The sequence below is a fragment of the Rhinatrema bivittatum genome, chromosome 4, assembly GCF_901001135.1.
Source record: "Rhinatrema bivittatum chromosome 4, aRhiBiv1.1, whole genome shotgun sequence".
In the NCBI taxonomy this organism is placed as follows: domain Eukaryota; kingdom Metazoa; phylum Chordata; class Amphibia; order Gymnophiona; family Rhinatrematidae; genus Rhinatrema; species Rhinatrema bivittatum.
Genome location: NC_042618.1, coordinates 364,337,233 through 364,364,025, shown reverse-complemented (window position 1 = coordinate 364,364,025; position 26,793 = coordinate 364,337,233). Strand labels below are relative to the sequence as shown.

Genomic DNA, 26,793 nt, shown 5'->3' with positions numbered 1-26,793 from the left:
CCTGAACATAAAGTATAATTTATGCACACAAAAAATGCTTACTGCATAGAAAGTATTTTTTGTGCATATAAATCATATTTTATGCATGAAAAACATTCTTTTTCCACACAAAATACCAGCTACAGGTACTTGGTTCTGGCACCAAAATTCCAGCTTCCACCTGTAGACTAATATTCCCCTTGAAACTTTACTGTTCCTTGGACTAGGAGTTAAGTTTCCCACACCTAAGAAACACAAATTAAGCCAGTGCACTTCTCCTCATTGGGGTGGGGGGGGGGAAGGTGAGATAACAGCTAATGCCATCATTAACATGGAATTTTCATGTCATAGTGCTAAATTAAATGCACATTGTTGTGCACAAAATTCCTCACTGCATTGGCTGTAAAGTTTCTCCACAAAAAATGTTGGGTGTTTGAAAGTAGCTGAGGTGGGATTGCAGAATGAGTAGAGCAGGAGCTGGGTTTACCTCAAACTTTAGTCCTCGCTTGGCTACTATATGACACATTGCAACTAGCACCTTGAAAATAAGTACTTTTACTTATATTTATATATTTTTACTTGCATTTATGAAAAAGTTGTAAAAATATTTTTGATACTTTGTCTACCTATGGGCTCCACTTTTCAACTTAAGAAAAGAGATGGGATAAAAAAAACTGATATATGATTATAACTTGATGCTATGCAACAAATTTGATGCCATTATTCGCATAATATACCAGCACGTTAATACAGTTGGAAATCTGACTTTGGTTTTTTGTTCCTGTGTCATTTTGTCTATCCAACATGTCTCGGCAGCACGAACAGACATGATCCCTGTAAATGCTAGTAATGAGCTGTCTTAACAGCAGTGCTTAACAAAGTATAAAAATGTAGGCATCATGCTCTTTGTCTTACTAAGAGTGAGCATAGCAGCCAGAGCCACCATCTCTGCCATTCCCACCTTCCTGCACTCCTACAGCTAGTTCAACAGGACCAGTACTGGGACAAGGACGATAACATGTGGTGAGTTTTCCTGATACCTCCAGTAAGTCTGATCTTGCCTCCTATCTTTCTCTGTGAGAACGGTAGGGTCTGCATACTTGTTGATGAGTCTACTGTGTGATGCTTGACTTTCTAGCCTAATACTTTGGGTTGCACTTGTTGCACTCCATTTGCTAATGAGCATCTTCTTTTTTTAAATTTTTTTCAAACTGAATCAGTCTCTATGAGGCATCTGCTCCTAGTGTGGGGTCAGAGCTGTGAACTCAGCTCCCTGGGTACCATGAGGAACCAGCGAAGGGGGGAAGCACGTTTTGTTGGATGATGGAGGATCCTCAGAGTTATGAGGACCCAGAAGATCTAGTGAAGATGATCCACCCTATGAATAGTTTACTTTTTGTCATTGTTCATTATGGAATCTTGTGTGTATGTTTGCAAATGTCTTTTCATGTGGTGTCTGTCTCTGTCTGCCATGCTTATATGGCACCTACCTGTGTTCTTCTGTCTTGTTTGTGTTGGGCTACAGCCTGTGGATCTCTAGAGGCTAGAGGATGGAAATGAAGAAATGGGGTAACCTATGTTAACATTATGGGGTTGATTTTAAGACCCATGCATGCGTGTCCATGTGTGCACTCGGTTCCCGGCAAGTGCACATGGATGCGCCAATTTTATAACATGTGCGTGCCAGCGCACACATGTTATAAAATCCAATGGCCGCGTGCATTATGCGCCGGATTTTAAAATCCACGCGTGCATATGCTGGCGTGCATATCCACGTGTGCATATGCTGGCGGCCCGCATGCAGGGGGGAATTTTACAAAGTAATGCATGGTGACGTGAGTAGGGCTTCCCCGGTTCCCTCCCAGTCCGCTCCAATTAAGGAGCAGACTGGGAGGGAACTTCCCTTTACCCCTATCTAACCTTCCTACCTTTCCTCTCTCCTCCTTGACCCCTACTCCCTACTTAACTATTAAGTTTTGGGTTTTTTTCTAACCTCAATGTGCTGGCCAGCTGCCAGCACGTGCTTCTCCAAGACAGCAGCTTATGTCCCGGCCCACCCAGATCACACCCCAGCCCGCCCCTTTGGAGAGGCCCGGCACTTCTGTGCGTACCGGGGTTTACGCACGAGGCTGGGACCATTGTAAAATGTGTGCAGCGCACGCAAGGCCCGGCCACGCATGTAAACTCCGAAATGAATGCGCATAGCCTTTTTAAAATCCGGGCTTAAGTGAAGCATTTCTGCATGGGGGTAACATGCATGGAGCATCAGTTACTACCCTAAGCAATTTACTGGGCAGACTGGATGGACCATTTTGGTCTTTATCTGCTATCATTTACTGTGTTACTATGAGGGTATTATTTATTCTAACTTTTCAAGAGTGTCTATTCCTTCCTTCTATTGCTCTCTTTGTTGTTTATGTGTGTGTGTGTGTATATATATATATATATGCACTGTGGAGTTATTTCCTCTGTGGCTTTTGACTGCAGTTCACTGTTGCATGCAGTGGAATGGCATGTGCTATTTCTGTGTTCCATGAATAGCATCAGCATTGCTGCATGTCTTTGTCTTCCTTCTCTCTCCTATGCTTATTAGTTTTGCTTTCTTTGTTCATGCTTTTTAGAGTAATTGTTATCCCCTTATATCAGTTGCTTCCCACTTCTTTTTTTTTTTCTCTGATTACCTAGAGCAGGGGTGTATGCAGGGGTGTATGCAGGGGTGTATTACCTGAGGCAGTGTGTATGCAGGTCTCTCTCATGCATATTCAATAAGGATATCCTGAAAACCCGACTGGTTTGCCGCCCTCGAGGACCGGAATTGCCCACCCCTGACCTAGAGAATGCAGACGTCTTTCTATAGGGCTTGTGTCTTGCAGTCCAGGCATTCTCTAGGATTTGCTCTAGAGAGATGGAGATGTCCCCTTCTTTCCTGATTTATATCTGCTTCTTTTTTTTAAATTGTCTGTGAGGTATCCCAACTGAGTGTCCTTTTTTTTTTCCCTTTCAGACATGCTGATGTCTATGAGAGCAGTGACAGGAGGAAGAGGAGAAGGCAGCCCAGAAGTGGGTGAAGAAGCTGTGATCTACGCCCCCAAAAGACACAACCACCATCCAATCCACTCCCACCCCAAACTTGGGAAGAGGGAGAACCATTTGTTCAATTAATTTTAAAAATAAAAATGTTGTTTTGGTCTGAAGTTTGAGTCCTTTGTGTGTTATTGAATAGGTTTAGTGATGTATGAGTATGAGTGATAGAACAAAGTGAAGGAAAGTGAGTACACACGAACAGTATAGGTTTGTGGGAGCAAATATGAGGATGATGTGTGAATGCTGGGAGGCAGAGCATAATGAGTGTGCTAGGATGCTTGCCAGGTAGGTAGATATTGTCAAAGCTGCTTGTCACTAGACAACTGTCACACTATGCTGCAGTGATTGCAATACTATCTCTTTAAAAGCAGCAAGAAATGGCTGTGAAACTGGACTTTTTTTTTTGCCCACCTCTCTTCCAGAGACTTTTATAATTCCTTTCCAGTGGAATAGAGTAAAACAATTTGGGGGTGGAGGCCTTGGGGGAGAAAAATAAAAGCCATAGATCTAGGTGGATGAATAATCTTTTGGGGACAGAACTGGAGTTTGAAATGAGCCCGATAACGGAAAGCATTGCAGGGCTTTATTTCTTGTGAGCTCTGAATATCTCCTTTTGGACCCTTACGAATAACTTTTTAGAGTGTTTGAAAACACCCAGAATATCCCCTTTTATGACAGTAGATGCTCAAAAAAAACCTCTGACATTAGGTTGTTATTTGCACAATGGAAGTCAAAATGTTCACTCCAAGGCTAATAGAACTCATGTACTACAATAGCTACAATAAAGCTCAGTCTAAGCAGTCTGTCTGTCTGTGCTTGAGTGCTAAGATAAACAGAGATGAAGGTCTTAATAAAGCTGGCAAGGGCTTCTGGAAGAATTGTGACCCGGATTTAATTACCCAGAGCAGATTGCCTTAAAATTCAGGATCTAAGCAGAAGCTGTCCAGCTAGCAGAAAAGAAGATATCATTCTTAGGAACAGATTTAAGTTTAGGGCAAAAATAGGACAAAGAAAAAAAAAAGCTGTGGAAGCAATTGTGGCTGATCAGCTTGCTTCCTCAGTTTGGGAATAGTGTATCTTATATCCAAGAATTTACTTTCCCAGTCTACTTTCAAGGTTTCTGAGCAAACCGACTTGTAGCCTTTTTGTACTTCTTTTTTTTTGTTTTGTTTTGCCTAAACTTAAATCAGATCCTTACTGCGAACAGTCAGAATGAAAAGGAAAAATGTTCTTTTAGGCAGCTTCTGATAGCTAGCATTTCCTTTCCCTCTCTTTTCAGTGGTGTGTCGCCATAGGGATGTAGACAGTGGCAAGTGTCTCCCACCCAAAAACAAAAGGACTTGCCACCTCTTTGCCATCATATTTCCATTCCCCCTTTCCCCTGCAACAGTGTTGGGCCTACGGGAGGAGAGGTGTGAATGATGTGCTTACCCAAAGGCTGCTGAAGCTGAAGAAACAGTCAAAATATAGAACGGATACGCGCGGCCTCTCTGTGAGCCAGCACAGGCTCAGGCCCTGCGGCAATCCTGCCTCTTGCATGAGTTTCCTAGGTAACAGGAAGCCCATATAGCAGGAGGAGGCGGGGTTACCTCAGGGCCTGAGTACATGCTGGCCCACAGACTGGTCCTGCACTTACTTGTTATTTTCTTACTGCAGCCTTTGTGCAAACACAATATCCACCCCCACCCCTGAAGGCTCGGGGTCCTCCTGGATCAACTGAGCCAAGCCAGGTTGAGAGAGAAGGACCTGGGATCGGGACATGGGAAGATGCTGGACAGGGATCAGTGGAGGAGAGAGGGGAGAAAGTGATGGGGATTTTGGGTGGGGAGTAGAGAATGAGAGGAGATGAGGGGCGGGGTGAAGGAGAGAGTGATGGGAGAGGCTGGGTGGGATGAATAGTAGTGGGAGATGCTAGGCAGGGGGGCTGTTGAAGAGAGAGGGGAGATGCTGAGAGGGCAGAAAGAGTGAGGGGAGATATTGAGCAGAGGTGATGAAGAGAGTGATGGGAGATGCTAGACGAGGGAGGGAATGAGGTGAGATGCTGGGTGGGGGCAGGGACAGAGAGTGGAGATGCAGGGGGAGAGATGGATGGGAGATGCTGGGCAGGGAGAAGGAGAGAGCGGTGGGATATCCTGGGCATTTAGTTGAAGAGAGGGGAGAGATTATGGATGAGGCAGAGAATGATGGAGTTGCTGGATGGAGTGGATAGACATAGGATGTGCTAGGCAGGGGGTGAAGGGAAAGCATGATGGATATGCTTAGAAGGGGTGAGAAAGTGATGCTGGGCAGGGAGAAAGGAGAGAAAGATGCAGGGCAGGGTATAAAATCAATGCAGAGATTTAAGGGAGGACGTGAAGAAGACAGGGGAAAGAGAAAAAATAGGAAACCTTGAAAAGTAGTTGGAAGATAGACATTGATGAAAGCCAAAAACAAAAGACTGAGATCAATGTGATTAAAAAAATAAAATGTCTAGACAACAAAGATACAAACCCCCCCCCCACCATATTTTCACTTTAGTGATTAGAATATGTCAGCTTTGACAATGTATATCTCTTATATTTTTGTACATTACTCAGTACAGGAGAAAATGCATTTGTATGTTTCTCCAGAGTTGCACTACATGTAGAATCTAGCTTTTTGGGGGTCCCATTTCAATTTTTGTCTGCACATCTCAAATTTATGATCATTAATTCTGTTTTTGGTGAGGTTCTGTTTATGTTCTGCATGTGTGATCGAGGTGAAGGATTCCATTCACTTAGGGGAAGATTTTTAAAAAATGCGTGCACATGTCCATGTGCGTGTTATCTGGCGCACACATAGATGCACGATTTTGTAACATGCGCACGCTAGAGTGCGCATGTTATAAAATTCCAGGTCGGCGCACGCAAGGGGGGGTATAATTTAGCAAATTTGTGCAGCGATGCATCGCGGCCTTCCCCAGTTCCCTTCCAGTCCGCTCAAATTAAGGAGCAGACTGGGAGGGAATTTCCCAACCCCCTACCCTAACCTACTTTCCTCTTCCCCTATCCTACCCTCCCCCTATCCCTATCCTAGCCCCCCCCCCCCCATTTTCTTAACTCACATTTTGCTCCTGCAAAGGGGCAGGAGCAAGTTGCGCGCGTCAGCAGGGTGCCGGCTCACGATCCCCCGGCACAGCAGCAAATGGCCGCTATACCGGGCGCCTCTAGCCCCACCCACTTTTAAGGCCCCGGCACTTACACGCGTCCCAGGGTTTATGCGCGTGGCCGGGCCCATTTGAAAATAGGCCTGGCGTGCATAAGGCCCAGCCACGCGCATAAACCCCAGGATTTATGTGCGCCGGGGTTTTAAAATCCGGCCTTTATAGTTTCTGTGTAGGGATCTGTAGTAGCCTGGCTTGTTCTGTTTTCCCCATAGGAGGTGTATTGAATTCTAGGCCTAGTATAATATTTGCAGTACTGCTTTTTTATAGGTATGGTTGTTGTTTGAGCCCTGGGAGTTAGTACTATTTTGATATAATAGGATTCCTATATACTGTATGTGCTAAATGATTTTTTCCAGGGTTTTATATTTCAGTGTGCCTGGCAGTGGAGGGAACTTGTGTTCTTGTTACTGAGGTGACACAAAATTTGAATGCTTTTGTTGTATTGTGAGTTGTAATGGGAAACATCCTAGCTCTGTTCCGCACTCATTGTTGGATGAAGGATGGGGCAGGGGAGTTTCTGTAGCTGTAAGCTGTTTACAAAACTAGCGGTGCGGGAATTATATTGGGTTTCTGTTCTATCCTGGGTTTTATACTGAAGCTTTGTTCCATCCCAGACTTTACTACTGGTAGTTGAAACTGAGCGGCTGAAACTGGCCAGGGGTTTCTTTCTTGTAGTGTCTTTATAGCCATCAAATTAACAGCCTGTCCTGTGCTCCAAAATCCCTTGCTATGGCCCTGGCAACTTTCATACCAATGCCACAAGGTGCACACCTGTACTGTATGCAGAAAAGGCAGGAGACCATGTCATGGGTGTGTGTGTGTGTGTGTGTGTGGGGGGGGGGGGGGGGGGGTGATGTGTGGAAATGTTGCTTTGGCTTGCCCGCCTTACATCATAATTTGACCCTCTGTTGCCCCACCCTTCCAAATAATTTTGTCTAAAGAGGATGGGTCCATTGCCACTGTCCCTTACCATCCTATATTCCTGGTGGTGTCTTACAACAATAGAATTGCAGTACTGCTAGCACAAACCAGTTCCGAGTTAGCAAATGGCACACAGATATTAAAATATCCTTTATCCTTTTATTGTTAATTCCTAGAATGAAGATTGTGTAGGATATCCCTCTTGTCCTGCAGGTCCAGGTCTGTTAATCTCTTTGCTCTCCACATGCTAGATGGATGTAACATTTCAAAATGCAACCACTTACAAAAGTACTGTCCTGTAAATGCTGTCACTCCTAGTCACCGCCTCAGTTTGTACGTCATGCTAGTCAGTATAAATGAATTTCTTGTAGAGTTCAACTAAATCAACAAGATTAAAGTATGTTGTAAAGGAAACAGAGAACTTCAGTTCAGCTGTTCAGCCTCTCCCAACTACCACCAAGCTGGTCTTCTACTATTCTGTCTACTGTGCCTCACAGGATAATGAGTGCTTCAAAGTAAGAATGCCAAACCAATTTTCAGAATGCACATGCTTTCAAAATATGCTTTGACAAAAGGATTTTTTCTTCCCCCGTGTAACTAACTTGCAATAAATTCTGCAAATTTGTTGAACTGGATCATTAAACCTTTTTTTTTATCAACATTTGTAACAAAATCTGTTTTGGCATTTCAGGAAGCCTGGAGCCTATTTCCTTGAATTTGGTAGCACTGTTCCGATTTAGATAGTGGCTCTGCTCGTGATATTTTGGATTTTCCCCAGCTTCACTAGGAGAAAAAAATCTGACAGATTTTTCCAGTGGATCTGGGGGGAAAACCCAGTGGAACTTCAACCAGGCCTAAGTCCTCCTGGTTTGAGTCTGTCTGAATTGTAAGCCCATGCCTTGCTTTGACTACCTAGGGATGTGGTTCATTCATCTGTTTCCTTCATTATTTCAGTTTAGCTTATTGACACTTACAAAACATTTATGTAAGTTGTAAAAAAATAGTCTATCTCCCCTTACTAAAAGTGATAAATTGGCCTATTTTCTATTTGCTTGTATTTGCCAAATAGTAGCAAGATTTATTTTGCGCAGAATGATTTACAATACACAACAAATGAGAGAAATGATCTGGAATGCAATAACATATGTCTGGTTTGAGAAGATTAAACAATAAACCTGATTGTTATAATTGCAATTTAAAGGTAATTAACTGGAAGAATTAATTGCACATAAAAATTTCTAATCTCTTACTGAAAAATTTCTAATCACGTTTTCTGTTACATTAACACCAATTAAGTCATCTTCTTTACTTTCTCTTATAAAATGGAACTTAGCCTGTGAAATTAACAGTATGATAAATACTGCAATCATTGGCACTAACATAAAATTACAACCAGCAATGTCATAGAGGGTTGTTTTATGTTTGTCAAGTAGACAGGGAAACAAAACAAACAATGTAGGGGATTTACAATTACGAACAGGAAATTGTGAATCTGCTGTATACTCAATAAAACCAGTTAACATCCATTACATTTAATATGAAAGAAAAGTGTGTTTTATTTCCTTGAAGTTGCTTAAAGAGTACCATGCTCCAAATATCTCAGACTGAACTTGTGTTAGGGGTATTATGCAATGGTGCTCATGTACTGTACATGTAACCTCTGTTTAATGGTTGCATGGTATGTCCCACTACCCTCTTAAACGGAGATTCTTAGTGGTCCAGCTGTGGGATTGATCTGAGCATGCCTCAGGAGTAAGAATGGAAGTTGGAAGAGATGCAGCAGTCTGCTGAGCTTGTACAGGTTCAGAGTCTGTAGAGACAGAAGTATGAACAGAAGCCAGAATGGCAGCAACCAAAATATTCCTAGGGAGATACATATCAGACACTCAGATGGGCTCTCCATTCAGGAAGATCACTGTGAATGAATGGCTCAAAGTACTACTTGACATTTCTATAGCACTACTCAACAAACTCAGCGCTGTGTGAATACTATGGGATCTCTTTCACTGTAATATAGAAGAGTATCTCAATCTACATTTAAGAACATGGAGTCAGCCATCCCCTGTTAAATCTTGTATATGTTTAATTGCTCTACAAAGAAGTCAAGAACTTAAATATCATTAAACCTATGAAATGCAAGATGTGTAATAACTTATGAGAACATAAGCACTACCACACTAGGTTAGACCAAGGGTTCATCAGACATTGTATCCTGTTTCCAACAATGGTCAATCCAGGTCACAAGTCCCCGGCAGAATCAAAAATAGTAGATTCCATGTTGCTTATGCCCAGGGGTTAGTGGTGGCTTTCTCAAGACCACTTGATTAATAACAGTTTATGGACTTTTCCTCCAGAAATCTATTCAAACCTTTTTTGAAACCCAGCTACACTAACTGCCTTTTACCATATTGTCTGGCAATGAATTCCAGAGCTGAACTGTATGTTGAGTGAAAGAAACCATTTTCTTCAATTTGTTTTAAATGTGCTACTTAGTAACTTCATGAAGCGACTCCTAGTCTATTTTTTGAAAGACTAAACAACTAATTTGTATTACCCATTCCACTCCACTCATGATTTTATAGACATCCATCATATCTCCCCTCAACCATCTCTTCTCCAGGCCAAAAAGCCCTAACCTCTAACATTTCCTCATACGTGAGCCATTCTATCTCCTGTATCCTTTTGTTCACACTTCTCTGTACCTTCTTTAGTTCCATTATATATTTTTTGAGACCTGACAACCAGAACTGTACACAATAGTACTCAAGGTGCAGTTGCACCAAGGAGCAATACAGATATATTATGATATTCTCTGTTTTACTCTCCATTCCTTTTCTCATAATTCCTAACATTCTGATTGCTTTTTTGACTGCTACTGCATACGATTTCAACTTATTGTCCTCAGTAATGCTTAGATTCTTTTCCTGGTTGATGACTCCTAATATGGAACCTAATCTCATTTAACTACAGTTTGGATTATTTTTGCCTATGTGCATCACTTTGCACTTGTCCACATTGAATTTTATCTGCCATTTGAATCCCCATTCTTCTAGTTTTGCAAGGTCCACCTGCAATTTCTCACAATCCGCTTATGATTTAACAATTTGGAATAATGTGTCATCTGCATATTTGATCACCTCACTCATTTTATTCCCTTTCCCAGATCATTTATATTAAAAAGCACCAGTCCCAGTACAAATCCCTGAGGCACTCTACTATTAACTTTCCTCCACTGAGAAAACTGACCATTTAGTCTACTCTTAGTTTCCTATCTTTTAACAATCCACAATAGGACACTGCCCCCTATCCTATGACTTTTTAATTTTCTCAGAAGTCTCTCATGAGGGAATTTGTCAAATGCCTTCTGAAAATCCAAATACACTATATCCACTGGCTCACCATTATCCATGTTTATTAATCCCTTCAATAAATGTAGCAAGACTTTCCTTATATAAATCCATGTAGGCTGTGTCCCATTAAACCATGTCTGTATATATGTTCAGTAATTTTGTTCTTTAGAATAGATTTTATGAACTTTTCCAGTATTGAAATCAGAGTCACTAGTCAATACTTTCCTGGATCACTCCTGGAGCCCTTTTTAAAGATTAGCATTACATTGGCTATCCTCCAATCTTCAGGTATAATAGACGATTTTAATGATATGTTACAAATTACTTTGTAATAGGTCTGAAATTTCATTTTTGAGATTTTTCAGAACTCTGGGGTTTGATATCATCTGGTCCAGCTGATTTGCTACTCTTGAATTTGTCAATTTGCCCATCTTGCAAGTTCAGTATGATTTGTTTTACTTCCTCTGAATCATCACCATTAAATATTGTTTTCAGCATGAATATCTCTTCAACATCTTCCTCAATAATCACTGAAGCAAAGAATTAATTTAGTCTTTCTGCTATGGCCTGGTCTTCTCTAAATGCCTGCTTTACCAGATGCCCTAAAACAACTAGACACCTCTAATACCATCAATGCAGTCAACTCATGGACCACTATCAACATGGAGACAGCAAAAAAGATCTGCCCAACCATCGAAAAGGAAATCAGAACCACAACAAAACACAAATCACCCTGGTATAACCAAAATCTAAAAAACATGAAACGCCAACTAAGACAAGCAGAAAAAGCCTGGCGAAGCAACCCCACAAACCAACTACGTGACCGATATAGAACTCTCCTACACATATGTACAACTGACATCAATGAAGCCAAACGGAACTTCTACTCCCAAAGAATTCACAACTACCAATACAACCCGAGAGTCCTGTTCGAGTATGTAACTCAGCTGACGCGACCCATCAACAACCCTTTACAAAAAGATGCCTCATCAACAATATCCAGCCACAGCTTCACCCAACACCTCATAGAAAAAACAGCCAACTTAACCCAAAAGACCTTCCAATCAATCCTGAACCCATCACACAAATACCCCCTTCAGCAACAACATGTTCACAGTTTGAGACCGTAGCCTCTACTGAGGTGGAAAACATCGTTCGAAAGATTAACCCAGCAGCACATCCGCTTGACCCCATCCCAACACAAACCCTCAAGCTAATTCCAAACTGCCTAGCCAGACCCATCACTGATATCACCAATCTCTCCCTCGAGCAAGGAGTACTCCCGGATTCCCTTAAATGTGCTGTAGTCAAACCCATCCTAAAAATACCACAACTCGACCCGACCATCCCATCCAACTATCGACCCATCTCGAACCTTCTGTTCTTGGCCAAGATCATCGAGAAGATGGTCAACCACCAACTCTCAGAATTCCTGGAAACCCACAACATACTTGCCCCCGCTCAGCACGGCTTCAAAAAACTGCACAGCACAGAATTGCTACTTCTCACCCTCACAAACACCATACTAAGAGGGTTCGACAAAGGCACATCCTTCCTCCTAATCCTACTAGACATCTCTGCTGCATTTGACACCGTCAGCCACAAGATTCTAATCCACAGACTAAAAGAAATAGGCATCACTGGTACCATTCTCCAATGGTTTCAATCATTCCTCACCAACAGATCTTTTAAAGTAGCCCAAGGAAATACAACATGAGAAAAAATACCCCTTTCACAGGGAGTCCCACAAGGCTCATCTCTATCCCCCACCCTCTTCAACGTCTATATGCTGCCACTATACAAATACCTAGACAAAACAGGACTCATTTACTTTCTTTACACGGATGACGTACAGATCCTGCTCCCCATCAGAGATGACATCGGCAATGCCCTAAACCAATGGGAAGCATATCAGACAAACATAACCACCATCCTCTCAGAAATGGCACTAACGCTCAACCAGAGCAAGACAGAAATTCTTCACCTCCCCAGAAATACATCAATACCCATATCTGACCCCACAGCTCTAACCAAATACAAAATACTACCGACAGAGACCTCGGAGTCACCCTGGACCAGGAACTGAACTTCAAACAGCATATCAAGACATTGATAAAAGAAGGATTCTACAAACTCCAAATCCTGAAGATACTCCAACCTCTACTTCACCCCCCGGACTACCGGACGGTATTGCAGTCCCTCCTTTTCACCAAAATAGACTATTGCAACGCCCTCCTTATCGGCCTCCCTGCATCCACCCTCAAGCCCCTCCAACTCCTACAAAATGCCGCCGCACGGTCACTAATGAATAAGAAAAAAACAGATCACATCACACTCGCACTCAAACAACTCCACTGGCTGCCCATCCCATTCAGATCTCAATACAAAACACTCATGCTCATACACAAAGCAATCCACAATGACAAAGCCAGCTGGTTACAAGGTCCTCTAACCCCTACAACCCCACTAGAAATCTCCGCTCAACCAACACAGGCCTGCTCCCCATTACCCCCGCCAAGGAAGTTCATAGAGTCTCCACTAGAGAACGTGCTGCATCCGTAGCGGGTCCTCACCTATGGAACAACCTTCCAACCACTCTCAGAACTGACCCATCTACACCTACCTTCCGAAAGAACCTCAAAACCTGGCTCTTCCGGAAAGCTTTCACACTAGACAAATAATTCCACCTCAGCCCCCCCCCCCCCCCCGCTCCCCGTTTCCTACCCTGCCACTGTACATAGTTAATATAAACTCTTAATATATTCTGTATTAATTTATGCTATCAAGCATGTTAAGGTAATACTATCTTGTAAAACAGTTATTTGTATGTAGCCAGTTACTCAGTTATGCTGTTATAATGTACCATGTCATTATAAGGTTCGCCTTAGACATCTTGTTATATGTAAACCGATGTGATATGTCAAATTGAATGTCGATATAGAAAAATAAATAAATAAATAATAAATAAATAAATTATCTAATGGTTCAACCAACTCCCTCACAGGTTCCAGCTTTAGATGTATTGAAAAAGTTTTTATATGAGATTTTGCTCTCTATCAAGATTATTTTAAAATTCTCCTTTTGCCTACCTTATCAATAATTTGTATCTAGCTTGCTTGGATCCTCTTCCCATTTTTTGAGAGATATTCTTTTGGCTGCGATAGCCTCTTTCACCTCACCTTTTAACTATGCCAGCAGTCAGTTGGCCTTCTTTCTGCCTATTTTAATGCATGGAATACATCTGGTCTGGGCTTCCAAGATGATTTTTTTTAAACAATGGCCATGCCTGATATAAACACTTGCAATGGCATCTTTTAGTTTTTTCTATTTTCTCATTTTATTAGTTTCCCTTTTGAAAGATAAATGCTAGAGCAGTGTCCTCCTGCCAATAAAATCAGATAGCTTGGAAGAATTTCACTGTGTGATCCACTTTTGTTTTGCAGTTGTGCATTCAGAAATTGTACTTGCAGCCACAGACAGGAGCTTGTCCTTTTAGTAAGTTATCACCCAAGGTTCATTTTGACAATTGATAGGCCAAAATCTGAAAGAACCCCATAGCCATAGGTAGAGAGCAAATACAAAAAGCACTTGTAAACAGTAGCAGGGTTTGATTTCCAAAGGACTATATTTTAGGGGTTTGTAAGCAAAAAAATGTTGTGTCCTGTCATTTGGGGGGGCAAATTTCCACATTGTTTAGGTTTTTCCCAATGTTTTTTTTTTTTCATTTTGTTTAGGTTTCAGAAATAGCGTGCGCTATTTTGTGGTTTTTTTCTCTATCATTTTGGTTTGAAAACAACATAAAATGACATTGTCTCTGTCATTTCAAATGAATGCACATCCCTACTATATTCTAAACATTGTATTGCTGAATTACAATCTGGAGTATATCTACTTATTCAGAAAGAGGTAGATCTTAAAACAGTACGTGCGCGCGTACTTTTGTTGGCGCAACCAGCGCCAACAAAAGTACGCCGGATTTTATAAGATGCGAGTGTAGCCGCGTGTATCTTATAAAATCCGGGGTCAGCGCGCGCAAGGCTGCGCAAAATCGGCAGCCTGCGTGCGCTGAGCCGCACAGCCTGCCTCCGTTCCCTCCGAGGCCACTCTGAAATTGGAGCGGCCTCAGAGGGAACTTTCCTTCCACATCCCCGGACCTTCCCCTCCCTTCCCCTATCTACCCCACCCCCCCAGCCCTACCTAAATCCCCCCCGTACCTTTTGTTGTGCAAGTTACGCCTGCTTGAAGCAGGCGTAACTTGCCCGCGCTGCCTCGGAATCCCCCCGGCACAGGCCGCAGTGCTGGGGGACTCGGGATCGCCCCCCCCCCCGCCCGCCCCTGAACCATCACCAAGCCCCTGGACTTGCCCCGGACATGCCTCCTGACCCCGGACACACCCCCAGGACACACCCCCGGACTGCTGACATGCCCCCGGACACGCCCCCTCCCGCCCCTTTTACGAAGCCCCGGGACTTACACGCGTCTCGTGGCTTTGTGCGCGCCGGCAGCCTATGCAAAATAGGCACGCCGGCGCAGGGCTTTTAAAATCTAGCCCAAAGTACCTAAAATACCACTATGATATGACCACTATGTAATAGTAGTTTGCCTGGAAGGCAGAGAGAATGTATCTCAGACATCACATTGATACAGAGTTTGGGTCTTTAAATTGGGGGATGGTTGAGTCATCTGTCAAACAGTACTGATCCTTGAGGATCTTATTCAATGAAGATTATGTTTCATAGGCAAAGTAAGGAAAAACATCCTTTTTGAATAAGACCCATGGATTGGATGGAATGGATTTCCATTGGATTGCAGACAACCTGAATTAGGAAGATATTAAAATTGAGATGATTGGAGGGATGATGTGGGAGAGAATAAGAAGAAAGAATTCATCAACTTTAATTTGCCTTGAGTCATGTTTCCACATGAGTTATCAAGGAGTTTGGTGAACAAAATATTTGTTGTTATAATGCTGAAAAAAAAACATTATTTTCATTCAATTAATTTAAATACATTTTCTTCTTGGTATAACTACATTTTTCTTGCTCTGTGGAAATATAATTGGAAAATCAACTAAAGGAAGACAAAGTCTTATCTGTGGTGCTAGAAAAAATAAAATGCATACAAGAGCGAAAAAGGTCATTTGTTCAGTTCACTGGTAAATCTGATAGGGTTTACCGCTCAATTACAACCAACCAATTGTTTGTTTTTCCATTTTTACACTCTCTGTTTTCATGGGTCTTAATATTAATACAAGGGGGTCTTGGTAAATGAATTCAGTTGTGAGTTTTGGGATACCAGGAGGCCCATATTCAGTGCAGTTTGCCCAATTAAGCTCGGACTTAGCCAGGCAAATGACAGGATTTTCAAATCCTGCCACACTGACCAGCCTCAAGACAGCTAGATAACGTTTATGTTCTTATGCTCTTTATTTCCTCTCTTCAACTTGTTTCTATTGAAATCTACAATGAAAAGGTAATTACATAAACAGCATAAAGATAAAACTCATTGTTTGAGAAAATATTCAGCAATAATACATAAACAGCAGTCAAGTATAAAAGACCTTATACAATAATATGGGCAAAGAAGTTTTAGGATAACATAAATCCATTTATCCTGTCTTCAGATTATAAAAAGTTATCTCAGGAGTGAGGGCATTCCAGAGTGGAGCCAGTTATCCAAGTTTCAGTGTTATCTAGCTAACATACAGGGTCATTCATTATTTTGCGATGTGCCGGTTGGTGCTACGGGGTGGTAGTGTGCAGTGCGAGAAACCGCAGCGCTGCGATGCTGCCGGCTGCCCACTATCGCCTCTGCCCCTTTTTGTTTTGCAACTCATCACTCTGCTATAAATATAATGCTATAATGCTATAATTATAGCAGAATGAGGAATCTAGGGACTAGCCGGATAATTTTAGGACCGCCAAAGAGCAGTCCTAATGTTTGTCGGATAAACTTATCTAGGCTAACTTTGAGACAGCCGTAGATATTCAGCAGCGTAGACTAACTTTGTTGGCTGGATTCTTACATGTTCAATATAATGTATAGTTGATGAATGCTGAAAACAAATGTATGAAGCATGAACAAAATACAATAGTAAAAACATTGAGTTTTAATTGTTATTGCTTATAGTTTGATAAGAGTAGCTTCCATGATCTGCTTGTATCATGTAAATTGATCTCTACCTTGAGTTGCTACAGGAAAGGTGGATTACAAATAAAACATTTGATGTGAGCCCTACTTCAGATTTGGAGATGAAGTGGCCTAGTGGTTACAATAATGGGTTGGGAGCCAGGCTACCACAGTTTAAATCCTGCTTTTCCCACTGATGCTCCTTGGGCAAGTCACTTTATCTTCCATTACCTCAGGTGTAACCTCTCTGACACTGATATTGAACATTACGCAAATGCTGAAATAAAACTGTGTGACTAGCATATATCTCTCAGATAGAAGGGAGTCATGTCCCATTCATGCAGTCAAACTTGCTATAAGTTGCTGTCCTCCATTTGAAGACCTGAAAGATTCAGTATCATAATAAGTGATAGCCGTTATCTTTCTCTTCCAGTATTAGAATCAGAAGCATTACCACTAAAAAGATCGATGGATACCTCATTCTAGAGCAGTGTTGCCCAACCCAGTGCTGGAGGCACCCCAAACCAGTCTGATTTTCAGAATAGCCATCATGAATATACATGAGACAGAACTGCACTCACTGGATCCTCAATATATGTAAACATATTCCATGCATATCCATTGCAGATATTTATTTATTTTTAAAACATTTATAGCCCATGCCCTCCAAAGTTCAGGGTAGGAAGCAATAAACATACATTATATCATGTATAATACACAGCGCCACTCCTACACAAAACAGAGAAAATAAAAAGGAGCTGTCAGTCATTTCATAAGGAAAGTGAGTTTCTATATTGCCAGACCGAATGCATTCTTAAACAGGGAAATTTTCAGAGCCTTCTTGAATGTTTGTACATCGGGTGTTATTTGGAGTTGGCCAGAGAGAGCGAGAGTACCACAATCTCGGGCCAGGGACAGAGAAGGCCAAATCTTGCATCTTGGAGAGATGTAAAAGACATGCAGTTGGTACCTCAAGCTTCCGTTGTTGGGCTGAACTTAGCGCCCTCAGAGGAGCCTTGATTTGGATAATAGAAGTAATCCAAGGCAAATCAACATTTTGTTAAAAAGTTTATGTATAAGCATGGCGATTTTAAAATCAACCCTTCATTGTACAGGAAGTACAGGAAGTACAGAAGAGAGAGAACTAGTATAATATGTTCCCTGGCACCTGTTCCTGAATTAGCAGATAGGTTCAAATATAATGAATTATAGATATGATGAAAACCAGGCTGGTTAGGAGTGCCTGCAAACAGGGTTGGGAACCACTGGTCTAGAGCACTTTTCAGCATCTCACTTGATGAACATAAAGTAGGGGAATTCATTAGTCTTTTTGCTGCTAGTCCCAGTTAGCAAGGCGGTGAGATATTAATATAGAAACCCTGGGCCAATCTACAGTTTGTTAACAGAATAAAATTAATTATTTGCATTCTTAACATGGCTAACTTTTATAATATGACCAAAGTACATGCCATCCATCAAAACTGCTATCACAGCTCTGGAAAAACGAAGATAATGGTAAAAGGAAATTAGAAGAGGACAACAAAAGGAGATAAAATAGCAGTTCTTGCTATACTGGTTAAACAACAGACCTCGGGATCTTTATGTGGAATAATCAGAAGAGATGCAGCTACACTTGTTTCAATTAACCTTCTTTAAACAGGGATAGCCTTGTTAGTCTGGTGTAGCAAGAAATGACAGGAGTCGGATGCCACCTTATAGACTAACCAATTAAAGCATGAGCTTTCGAGGACAGAGTCCACTTCATGCACCTGACGAAGTGGACACTGTCCTCAAAAGCTCATGCGCCTGTCATTTCTTCTTTAAATAGAGCAGAGAATCAAACTAGAAGGTTAAGTATCCATTCTTTTGTTCAATTATACTAGATGTGAGTCAGAAAAACTTCACAACCAAAATAAACTTGTATTTAAATTTGGCTAAGCTATAAAATTACCAGATAGCTTCAGCAACAAATGATAATGGTATGCAATATTCATGATAGTATGCAATATTCAATAAATGTTTTTTTATTTTAAGAAATAAACGACAATGTGTTTGTATCTAAAATGGTCAAGCCTGAGGTTTAGGGAACAATTAGAGGCTGATTCACTAAATTTCACAGGCACTCATGAGGAAGTAAATAGGCATTTAGTCTGCATACAACTCCTCACTTTTCACCTAGATGGTAACTTTTAAATGAGTGTGCACTCCCATATGCATGCATATATGAGCACAGAGCAACAGAGTTAACAAAAAAACCTTCATTAATGCGAGTGTTTCAACAAGTTACATAAAGGAGGTGCAACTCTAGACTCATTTGGTATTTCTTAACCATCACAATATATCAAGAAGACTCGAAACATTGATGATTCAGTATTACTGCATTTTATATCAATTGTTAATTTATACCCTCGTAATTTGTTTTATTTCTCCAGTGATTATTAATGTGAATTTGAAAGGAGTGATTGGTTTCTGGAGACCCATTATAGTATGAATTCATTCATTCTATGAATATCCTTGCTTTTATTGGGAACTATACTGGAAAGATCAAGTGCACTCTGGAGAATTAGGGGAGTACTGAACCTGCAAATGATTTCCAGTCTCTAATTTAGGAGGGGCTGCCCATTCTCCTAGGCCCTGCAGTTCCATGTTCACATTCTGATATTCACCTTCCAGAGCCTTAAAAAATGTCTTGGAATCTATAAAGTGCTTGAACACCTAAGGAACCCAGGGTTAAGTCCAAGAGATTCTGTTACAGAGCTGAAGCCCTTTGTTTCATATTAACTAATGACTTGGTTTCACTCAGCTAATAAACAGGAAAATGAAATTGAAAATTGCCCATCATTAGCTAAGGCAAGTCTCTATACTGCTCTGAGGGAAAACGTCAACCTGGGTCTCATTACAGTCTTAAGAGAAGACAAAAAAAGAAAAGAAATCAAATCATTAGACACAGCAGTATTACTTCTTCTATGCATATTTCTACTTGATTAAAAAGGGTGAAACATTTCTAATTCAAGCATATCTTCTCATTTCTACTAATCTAATCACACTGTTTTCTAAACGCAAAGACAAAAAAAAGCAGTAAGTTAACCCACCAGAAATAAAATATGTCTAAAGAAAACCAATAAACGATACCTTTACATACTGATGGGGGGGCTTTTGTAGTTCTGAAAGCTTGAATCTTGACATATTATCCTAAATGCAGTGCTGCTGCAGTGGACATATTGGCATTAGAAAAAAAACTGTAGTTTTTATTTTTCTTGTAATAATGAGGAGATTTCTATTTTACACTGATTTGATATGGTAAGGGAAAAGCGATTCTATCAGGTTTTAGTAAATAAATAATAGGTTGTGACACCTTTTGAAGAGCTAACCAAAAATATGTTGCAGTATATGTCTTAGGTACCTTGTTTTTTGACATTCCCTTTATTTTCCCACTTCTAAAGATCCTATGTAATTTTTGAGTCTTTCTGAATTATTCCTTTACTATTTTTGCCTCCAACATCTTAAAAAAATAAAACATATTCTTAAAAGTCTATCCTCCTCTAGTCTCTTGACATAAGGTCCTTGTTCTGTAACTTTGTTTCCACTTTAAAGAAAAGCTTCTTTCTTGTCTATTTATACCCCTGAGTATTTAAAATATCCATATCACATTCCTAATGTCTCCCTTCCTTTCAGTATAAATATATTATATATATATATATATGTATTTACATCATTAAGGCTTACCTTTGTAGCCCTCAATTGACTTTCCACTACACCATCTGAATCCCTTTGGAGATTTATCCTCCCGAGCTTGACACAGTGCTCCAGATGTGATCTCTCTACTCATTCAATATTCATTTGTACAGAGGTATTCCCACTGCCCTATTTTTTTTCCTGATGGTTATATTTCTCCCTATGTACTCGACCATTATACTGCCTATCCTCCACCAAATAGTGACACTGCTTGATAACCTTCAGATCATCAGTCATGGTCAGAGATGACAACTTCTTTAAATAGGTGTTTCCATTCTGTGCCCCTGGTAAAACTTTGCACAAACACCTAAATTTGAAATCCCCTGCTTGCAGAGAAAACGGGGGTTACGTGAGTGGCTGGGCCTTGTGTGCGCCTAGCAAATCTTCAAGGGGCCCAGCCACGCATGTAACTCCCATTACGTGCAGAAGTGCTGAGCCCAAGAAAATGGGCAGGGAGCAGCATAGCTGCAGGTGGCTGGTACATCGACCATTTGCTGCTGTACCGGGGGACTGCACACTCGCAGCGTGCTGGCCCGCACAATTTACGCCAGCTCAGGAGCTGGCGATAAAGAAAACTAAAAAAAAGGTAGGCCCTGAAAAGGGGTCGGGGAAGAGGGAAGGAGTAGGGGAGTAGGAAAGTTCCCTCCCAATCCGCTCCTTAATTGGAGCGGTCTGGGAAGGAACTGGGGGGGCCGATCTTATTGCTGTGCGTAAACTGGGGAAATCTACCCCCCCATGTGCGCCGGTCCGGATTTTATAACAAGTGTGCGCTGGCGCACGCATGTTATAAAATTGTGCACACACTGGGTAGCGCGCACACATGGAGGCTCCCACATATTTTTTAAAATCTACCCGTAAGTGCATAGTGAAAATGTAGGAGCATAAGAAAAAATGTTTTTATACCGCAGGCTTTTATGTTATTTTATTTTACCTTACCCTAGTTTATTTTATTTTATTGTATTTTATTTTGTTATTTAATTATGTTTGTTCTATATGTTATGTTAATGTTTGTTAAAGATTTTACTATGTACTAGCCCGCTGCAAACTTTGTATGTAGCGGGCTAGAAATAGATTTAAATAAATAATATTAAGACACTAAGTAATGTACATGTGCATATTTTGGGCACACAATAACAGACAGAAATATAGTGGAATTGAAACTTGTGAGTAATAGCACCAATTCCAATCATCAAGACTTCAGCCTTCATAACTGACCATTCATGAATCTCATAAATACTCAGATTTCAATCATCTTTAAATATAGCATATTTTCAAAGGTGATTGAATTATGAATGTTTATGAAAGCTAACTTAATGGTCAGAAGCTAGTGCTGAAGCCTTGAAATTGGCATTACAAGTTTCAAACTTGTGCTTATTGAAGCATTTTTCTGCAATATTAACACAGAAATCAACAAAAGCTCTAGGTCTGGTTTATAAAATTGATTTGCATTAAAGTTTAAAATCTTATATTTTCTATACATAAAAAATGTATAATGACAAATATATCATAACAAAAATGACACAACTTTTTATTGCTTATATTATTGTGTGTAGTATAATAAAATGGAATAGCATTTTTCAAGATATAGAATTAAACATTCATAATATTATAGGTTATCCTACAAAATAAAGTATAATAATACCTTTTGTTTTGGACTCCTACCAAGAATCTGAAGCATTTTGCAAAGGGCCATGCAGTGATTGAAACATGAATTTTTTAAAAAGGGATTCTTTTTATTGAAGATTGTCATAAAATATAACAGCAAAAGCCAGTTGGCTTGTAAGCATTGCAAGATCTGCAGTATAAATTATATACGCAAAGATTTAGATCAAATGAAAATGAAAAATTGGGAAGGACAGTAGCTGACAGTGGTGTGATGAAAGTCTCAGTCTGTCAGTGGTTTCAAGCATGCTGCTTATTTCCTGGGAATTCAAAGAAGGTGCACCAGGACGACATCCCGCATATATTCTAGGAAGTAAAGTCTCATCACAAAAAGACTTTAGCAGGTAATTCAGGGATACATTTTCAAAGACTTAGTTGAGAACCAAGTGGATAAAAATGGAGGTGAGGTGAGCCCAGTGGCTAAATCTGCCTGAGTAAATTTTCAGCCAGCTAAAAGTATGTGATGCACTTTTGCAACATGCCTAATTTTAACTGCAACAAAAAGTCGTTCCTAAGGACTTAACTTGGTTGGAGGTGAAAACTATGCACATACATGAAAGTTTGAAAAGTGAATGCAGTTAATCAACACATGCACTTTACTCTGTCACTGGAGACAATGTAAAGATTACAGGTACTTTTTATCTTTGTGACCAGCAGACTATCAAACACAGACTATGTGGGTAGTTTATGTTTGGTGATCAGATTAATTTGTGCAGACTGAAATGTATTTGCAAACTTTGAGGAGTGAGAGTGAGAGGGTGAGAGAGAGCGAAAGAGCCTAGCCATAACAGCCTGACTCTTGATTGATATTTATATCTCTATGGGAGGCCCACCAAGTCACTCGAGGTGAGGTTTAGGTATTAGTGTAGGGGTTAGGGGCCACTTTGACATTCAAAGTGAGACGTACGAACAGAACAGTGTTCTCTTGTCAAGATTTAATGACTTTGGAGTGAGGAAACTCGCCCAAAGATGAGATGTTGCACAAATCTCATCTTTGGGCGAGTTTCCTCACTCCAAAGTCATTAAATCTTGACAAGAGAACACTGTTCTGTTCGTACGTCTCACTTTGAATGTCAAAGTGGCCCCTAACCCCTACACTAATACCTAAACCTCACCTCTAGTGACTAGGTGGGCTTCCCCTAGAGATATAAATACCAATCTAGTGTGAGGCCATTATGGCTAGGTTCTCTCTCTCTCTCTTTCTCTCTCCTTAAACCCCCAATGGTTGTATGTAGGAAATACATTAATTCTGACACCTATCACATGTATCCATATAGTCGTAAAACAGGGAGCCTTGTCAGACAAAATTAATGAAAATCTGAAATATTCTGTGGGCCATTTAGACAAATGAATTCCTCTCATATTATTGGATAACGTAGTTTGGCAGCAGTGTCAGTCCACTTGAATTTTTCAGAAATTACAGTTAACAAATAAAAACAAAAAATAGATATATGATGTGATACCTTTTTGTTGGACAAATACTCAATATATTTGTTGACTAGCTTTCAAGAGCTAATACTCTATCAGGTCAGAAGAGCAAAAGATGACATTTACCAGAAAGTATAAAACAGTGTGGCTGGCAAAGGTGAATCATAGAAGGCATTCTAGTAATAAGGTGAAGGAGAAGGAGGAGGAGACTTGAGAGGGGTTTGATGGATGATCCTTCCTCACCCCTTCTCCTTCACTGAGAAATGAGGCAACAGTTAGAATAATTTACTGGGTACTAGTGGAATGAAGTTTAAATCACAGGCATTTCTTGTCACAGGGCAAGTTGCTTTATTTCCTAGAGTTTCAGGTAGCCGCTTAGATTTTAAGCTGTTTTGATCTGGGATTTATCATATCTGTATTTATGGATTGTGCCACATAGACCTTAAGTCAGTGAAACAGTAATTATGTTATACTGGGTGGTCATGTACATTTTAGTATGTTTTTATTTCTCTTACAGTGATTCGGGCAAAAATATCTAGTGAAAAGGTGATTTCTACCAATGCTGATCCTTTTAATCCCAACAAGATGATCCAGTATGAAATTAAACAAATCAAGGTACATTGTATTTGGTTATGTTCCTTCATTTCTTGTAGCAAAGTACACCTGCCCAAAAATGTTTGTAGCCAGTATAACTTGTTTTATATAAGCTATAGTACTGCCACTAGATGATGCTATCTAGTTTAAGCTTTATATACTGAATGTTACAAAAGACAATTGGATGGAACTTTTCTTCCTTCTTTTGGGCTTCCAACTCAGTCAGTACAACTTCTACTGGGGTTACTGCACCATTAGTTTTCATGCTACCCAGAGATTTCTACCTAGTTTAATTCCCTTCCCTCTCCAGTCTAGCTTAGCATTTGCATTAATAGCACTTGTCTAGGGGGCAGCACACCATGACTCTCTCATGCATCCCAAGTATGACCAATAGGTGTTGCTCTTGAGCAACAACTAAATGATTCCCTATCTGCTGAGGACTTTGAATACTGCCTCAGTAGCATTTCCCAGCTGCTGCCATCATGAAGAACAAGAGCTGGGCTTGGGGAAACAAAACCAAATCTTCTGCATGGCAGTGCTCGGTGCTAACACAGATCCATTTATTTATTTAAGTGTTTTTATATATTGATAACCGTATGCACATCATATCGGTTTACATAGAACGTATAATAAAGATAGAGAAAATACATTGAACTATTTGGTTACATGGCAATCAGAGAAAGGTGCATAACATTATATGCAGAGCGAACATAACTGTGGATATAAGCATATATATATATTGGATACTATATAGAATGGTTAAAATTTGGTAACAAGGCATGCTTAGAGTGCGATATATATCATTAAAACTAGCGAGTAGATGGCTGTTGAAATAAAATATATGTAAAGGAATAAGATTTGGTGACAAGGCATGTTCAGAGAGCGGTATATAACATTAAAAGTAGAGCATAGATGGCTGGGGGTAATGGTAGGTATTAGGGGTAGGCTAGCTTGAGAAGCCAAGTTTTCAATTTTTTTTTAAATTTGTGTGTGCAGGGTTCAATGTGTAGGTCGGGAGGCATAGAGATCCAGTTGATGGGTCCTGCTATTGAGAGTGCTCTGTCCCTAGTAGAGGATTGTTGTGTAGTTTTTGGAGAGGGGATGTGAAGGGTTCCATTATAGGCAGATCTGGTTGGCCTATTGGAGGTATTGAAGTGGAAAGAGTTGTTTAGTCAGGTTATGTTCTGGTTGTGTAAGGTTTTGTGTATAGTAGGAGAGAATTACAGTAGTCTATCTTGGCAAAGATTAAGGCTTGTAAGAGAGGCCTAATTTTCTTTAACACATGAAGTTTAAAATAGCATTCCTTTAATGTGGATTTTATGAATGCTTTAAGGTTCAGATGGTTGTCAATAGTAACACCCAGGTTGCGTACTTGTTGAGTGATGGGGTTGGGAGGGGTGATGTGCTAGTAAGTGTGGGGTAATGTATGGTGGGATTGTGGGAAATAATGAGTTCAGTTTTGTTGGTGTTGAGTGCCAAATTGAGGTTAGATAGGAAGTGGTTGATCGAGTTGATGCAGTTGTTCCAGACTCTTAATGAATTGTCTAGTGAATCGGTGATGGGGATAATAATTTGGACATTGTCCGCGTATATGAAGTGAACAATGCCTAAGTTGGTTAAGAGGTGGCAGAGGGGTAGCAGGTAGATGTTGATGAGGGTGGAAGAGAGGGCAGAGCCTTGGGGTACACCTCGGGTAAGTTTAATGGGGGTCAGATTCGCTGTTGCTTAATTTGACCTTGAAATGTCTGTTTTCAAGGTATGATTTGAACCAACGATGGGCAGTTCCAGATATGCCTATGTTAGAGAGGTTGTTTAGGAGGATCTTGTGACTGATAGTGTCGAAGGCAGAGGAGATGTCGCTAGGAGGAAGGTTTGACCATTTTCCATGCCTTTGAGAATGGTGTCTGTGAGGGACAATAGGAGTGTTTCTGTACTGAAATATTTACGGAAACCAAACTGAGACGAGGATAGAATGTTGTGTGTGTCTAGGTATTCGGTGAGGTGGAGGTTGACTACCTTTTTAGTGATTTTAGCTAATAGTGGTAAGTTTGAGATTCGGCGATAGTTAGTTCTGATGGGTCGAGGTTAGGATTTTTTAGGATGGGTTTCACAATTGTTTGCTTGAGGGAGGAGGGGACTACACCATGTGTGATGGAACAATTGATAATCTCTGCATGGGTTGAAGCTATTGTTTTGGGGATGGTTTGTAGCATTTTGGCAGGGATGTTGTCTAGGGTGTGTGTGGAGGGTTTGATTTTCTTTAATAGGGATTCAATTTCAAAAACCGATGTGGTTTCAAGGCGTTCAAGGTTGACAGTGGTGTTGGAGGAGGGGGGGGGGTCATGGTGAAGGCCGTATTAGGGGGAAAATTTGCTGTCAGTTTGGCAACTGTTATGGAAGAAGGAGGCTAGGTTGTCACATTTGCTTTTGGAATCTACAGATGGGCTGTGTGGGGGAGGGTTCCGTTAGGTTTGATATCAGAGTGAATAGGGCCTTGGAGTTGTACTGATAGTCGTGTATTTTGCTTGCATGGAAATCACGTTTTGTTTTTAGGATGGTAATCCTGTATTCATGCATGGATGTTTTGTGTGATGCAAGTAACGAGGGGGATGGATGCTTTCTCCATTTTCTTTCCTTGATTCTCAGGTTGTTTTTGAGTTTCTTTAGTTCTGGTGTGAACCATGCATTTTATTGCCACGGGAAGGGTTTAAATTTATTGTTTTTAGT

General features: G+C 40.6%; 2 protein-coding genes across 2 annotated transcripts in view; one reads left to right on the top strand and one right to left on the bottom strand.

The window, feature by feature from the left end:
- SYN2 (synapsin II) overlaps positions 1 to 26,793 on the bottom strand; it is a 758,733-nt gene that overhangs the window by 261,196 nt on the left and 470,744 nt on the right. The window lies entirely within an intron of this gene.
- TIMP4 (TIMP metallopeptidase inhibitor 4) overlaps positions 1 to 26,793 on the top strand; it is a 76,652-nt gene that overhangs the window by 24,963 nt on the left and 24,896 nt on the right. Inside the window, exon 2 of the mRNA XM_029600783.1 lies at positions 23,990 to 24,087. Coding sequence (XP_029456643.1) covers positions 23,990 to 24,087 — 98 coding nt within the window. The remainder of the gene's footprint in view (positions 1 to 23,989; positions 24,088 to 26,793) is intronic.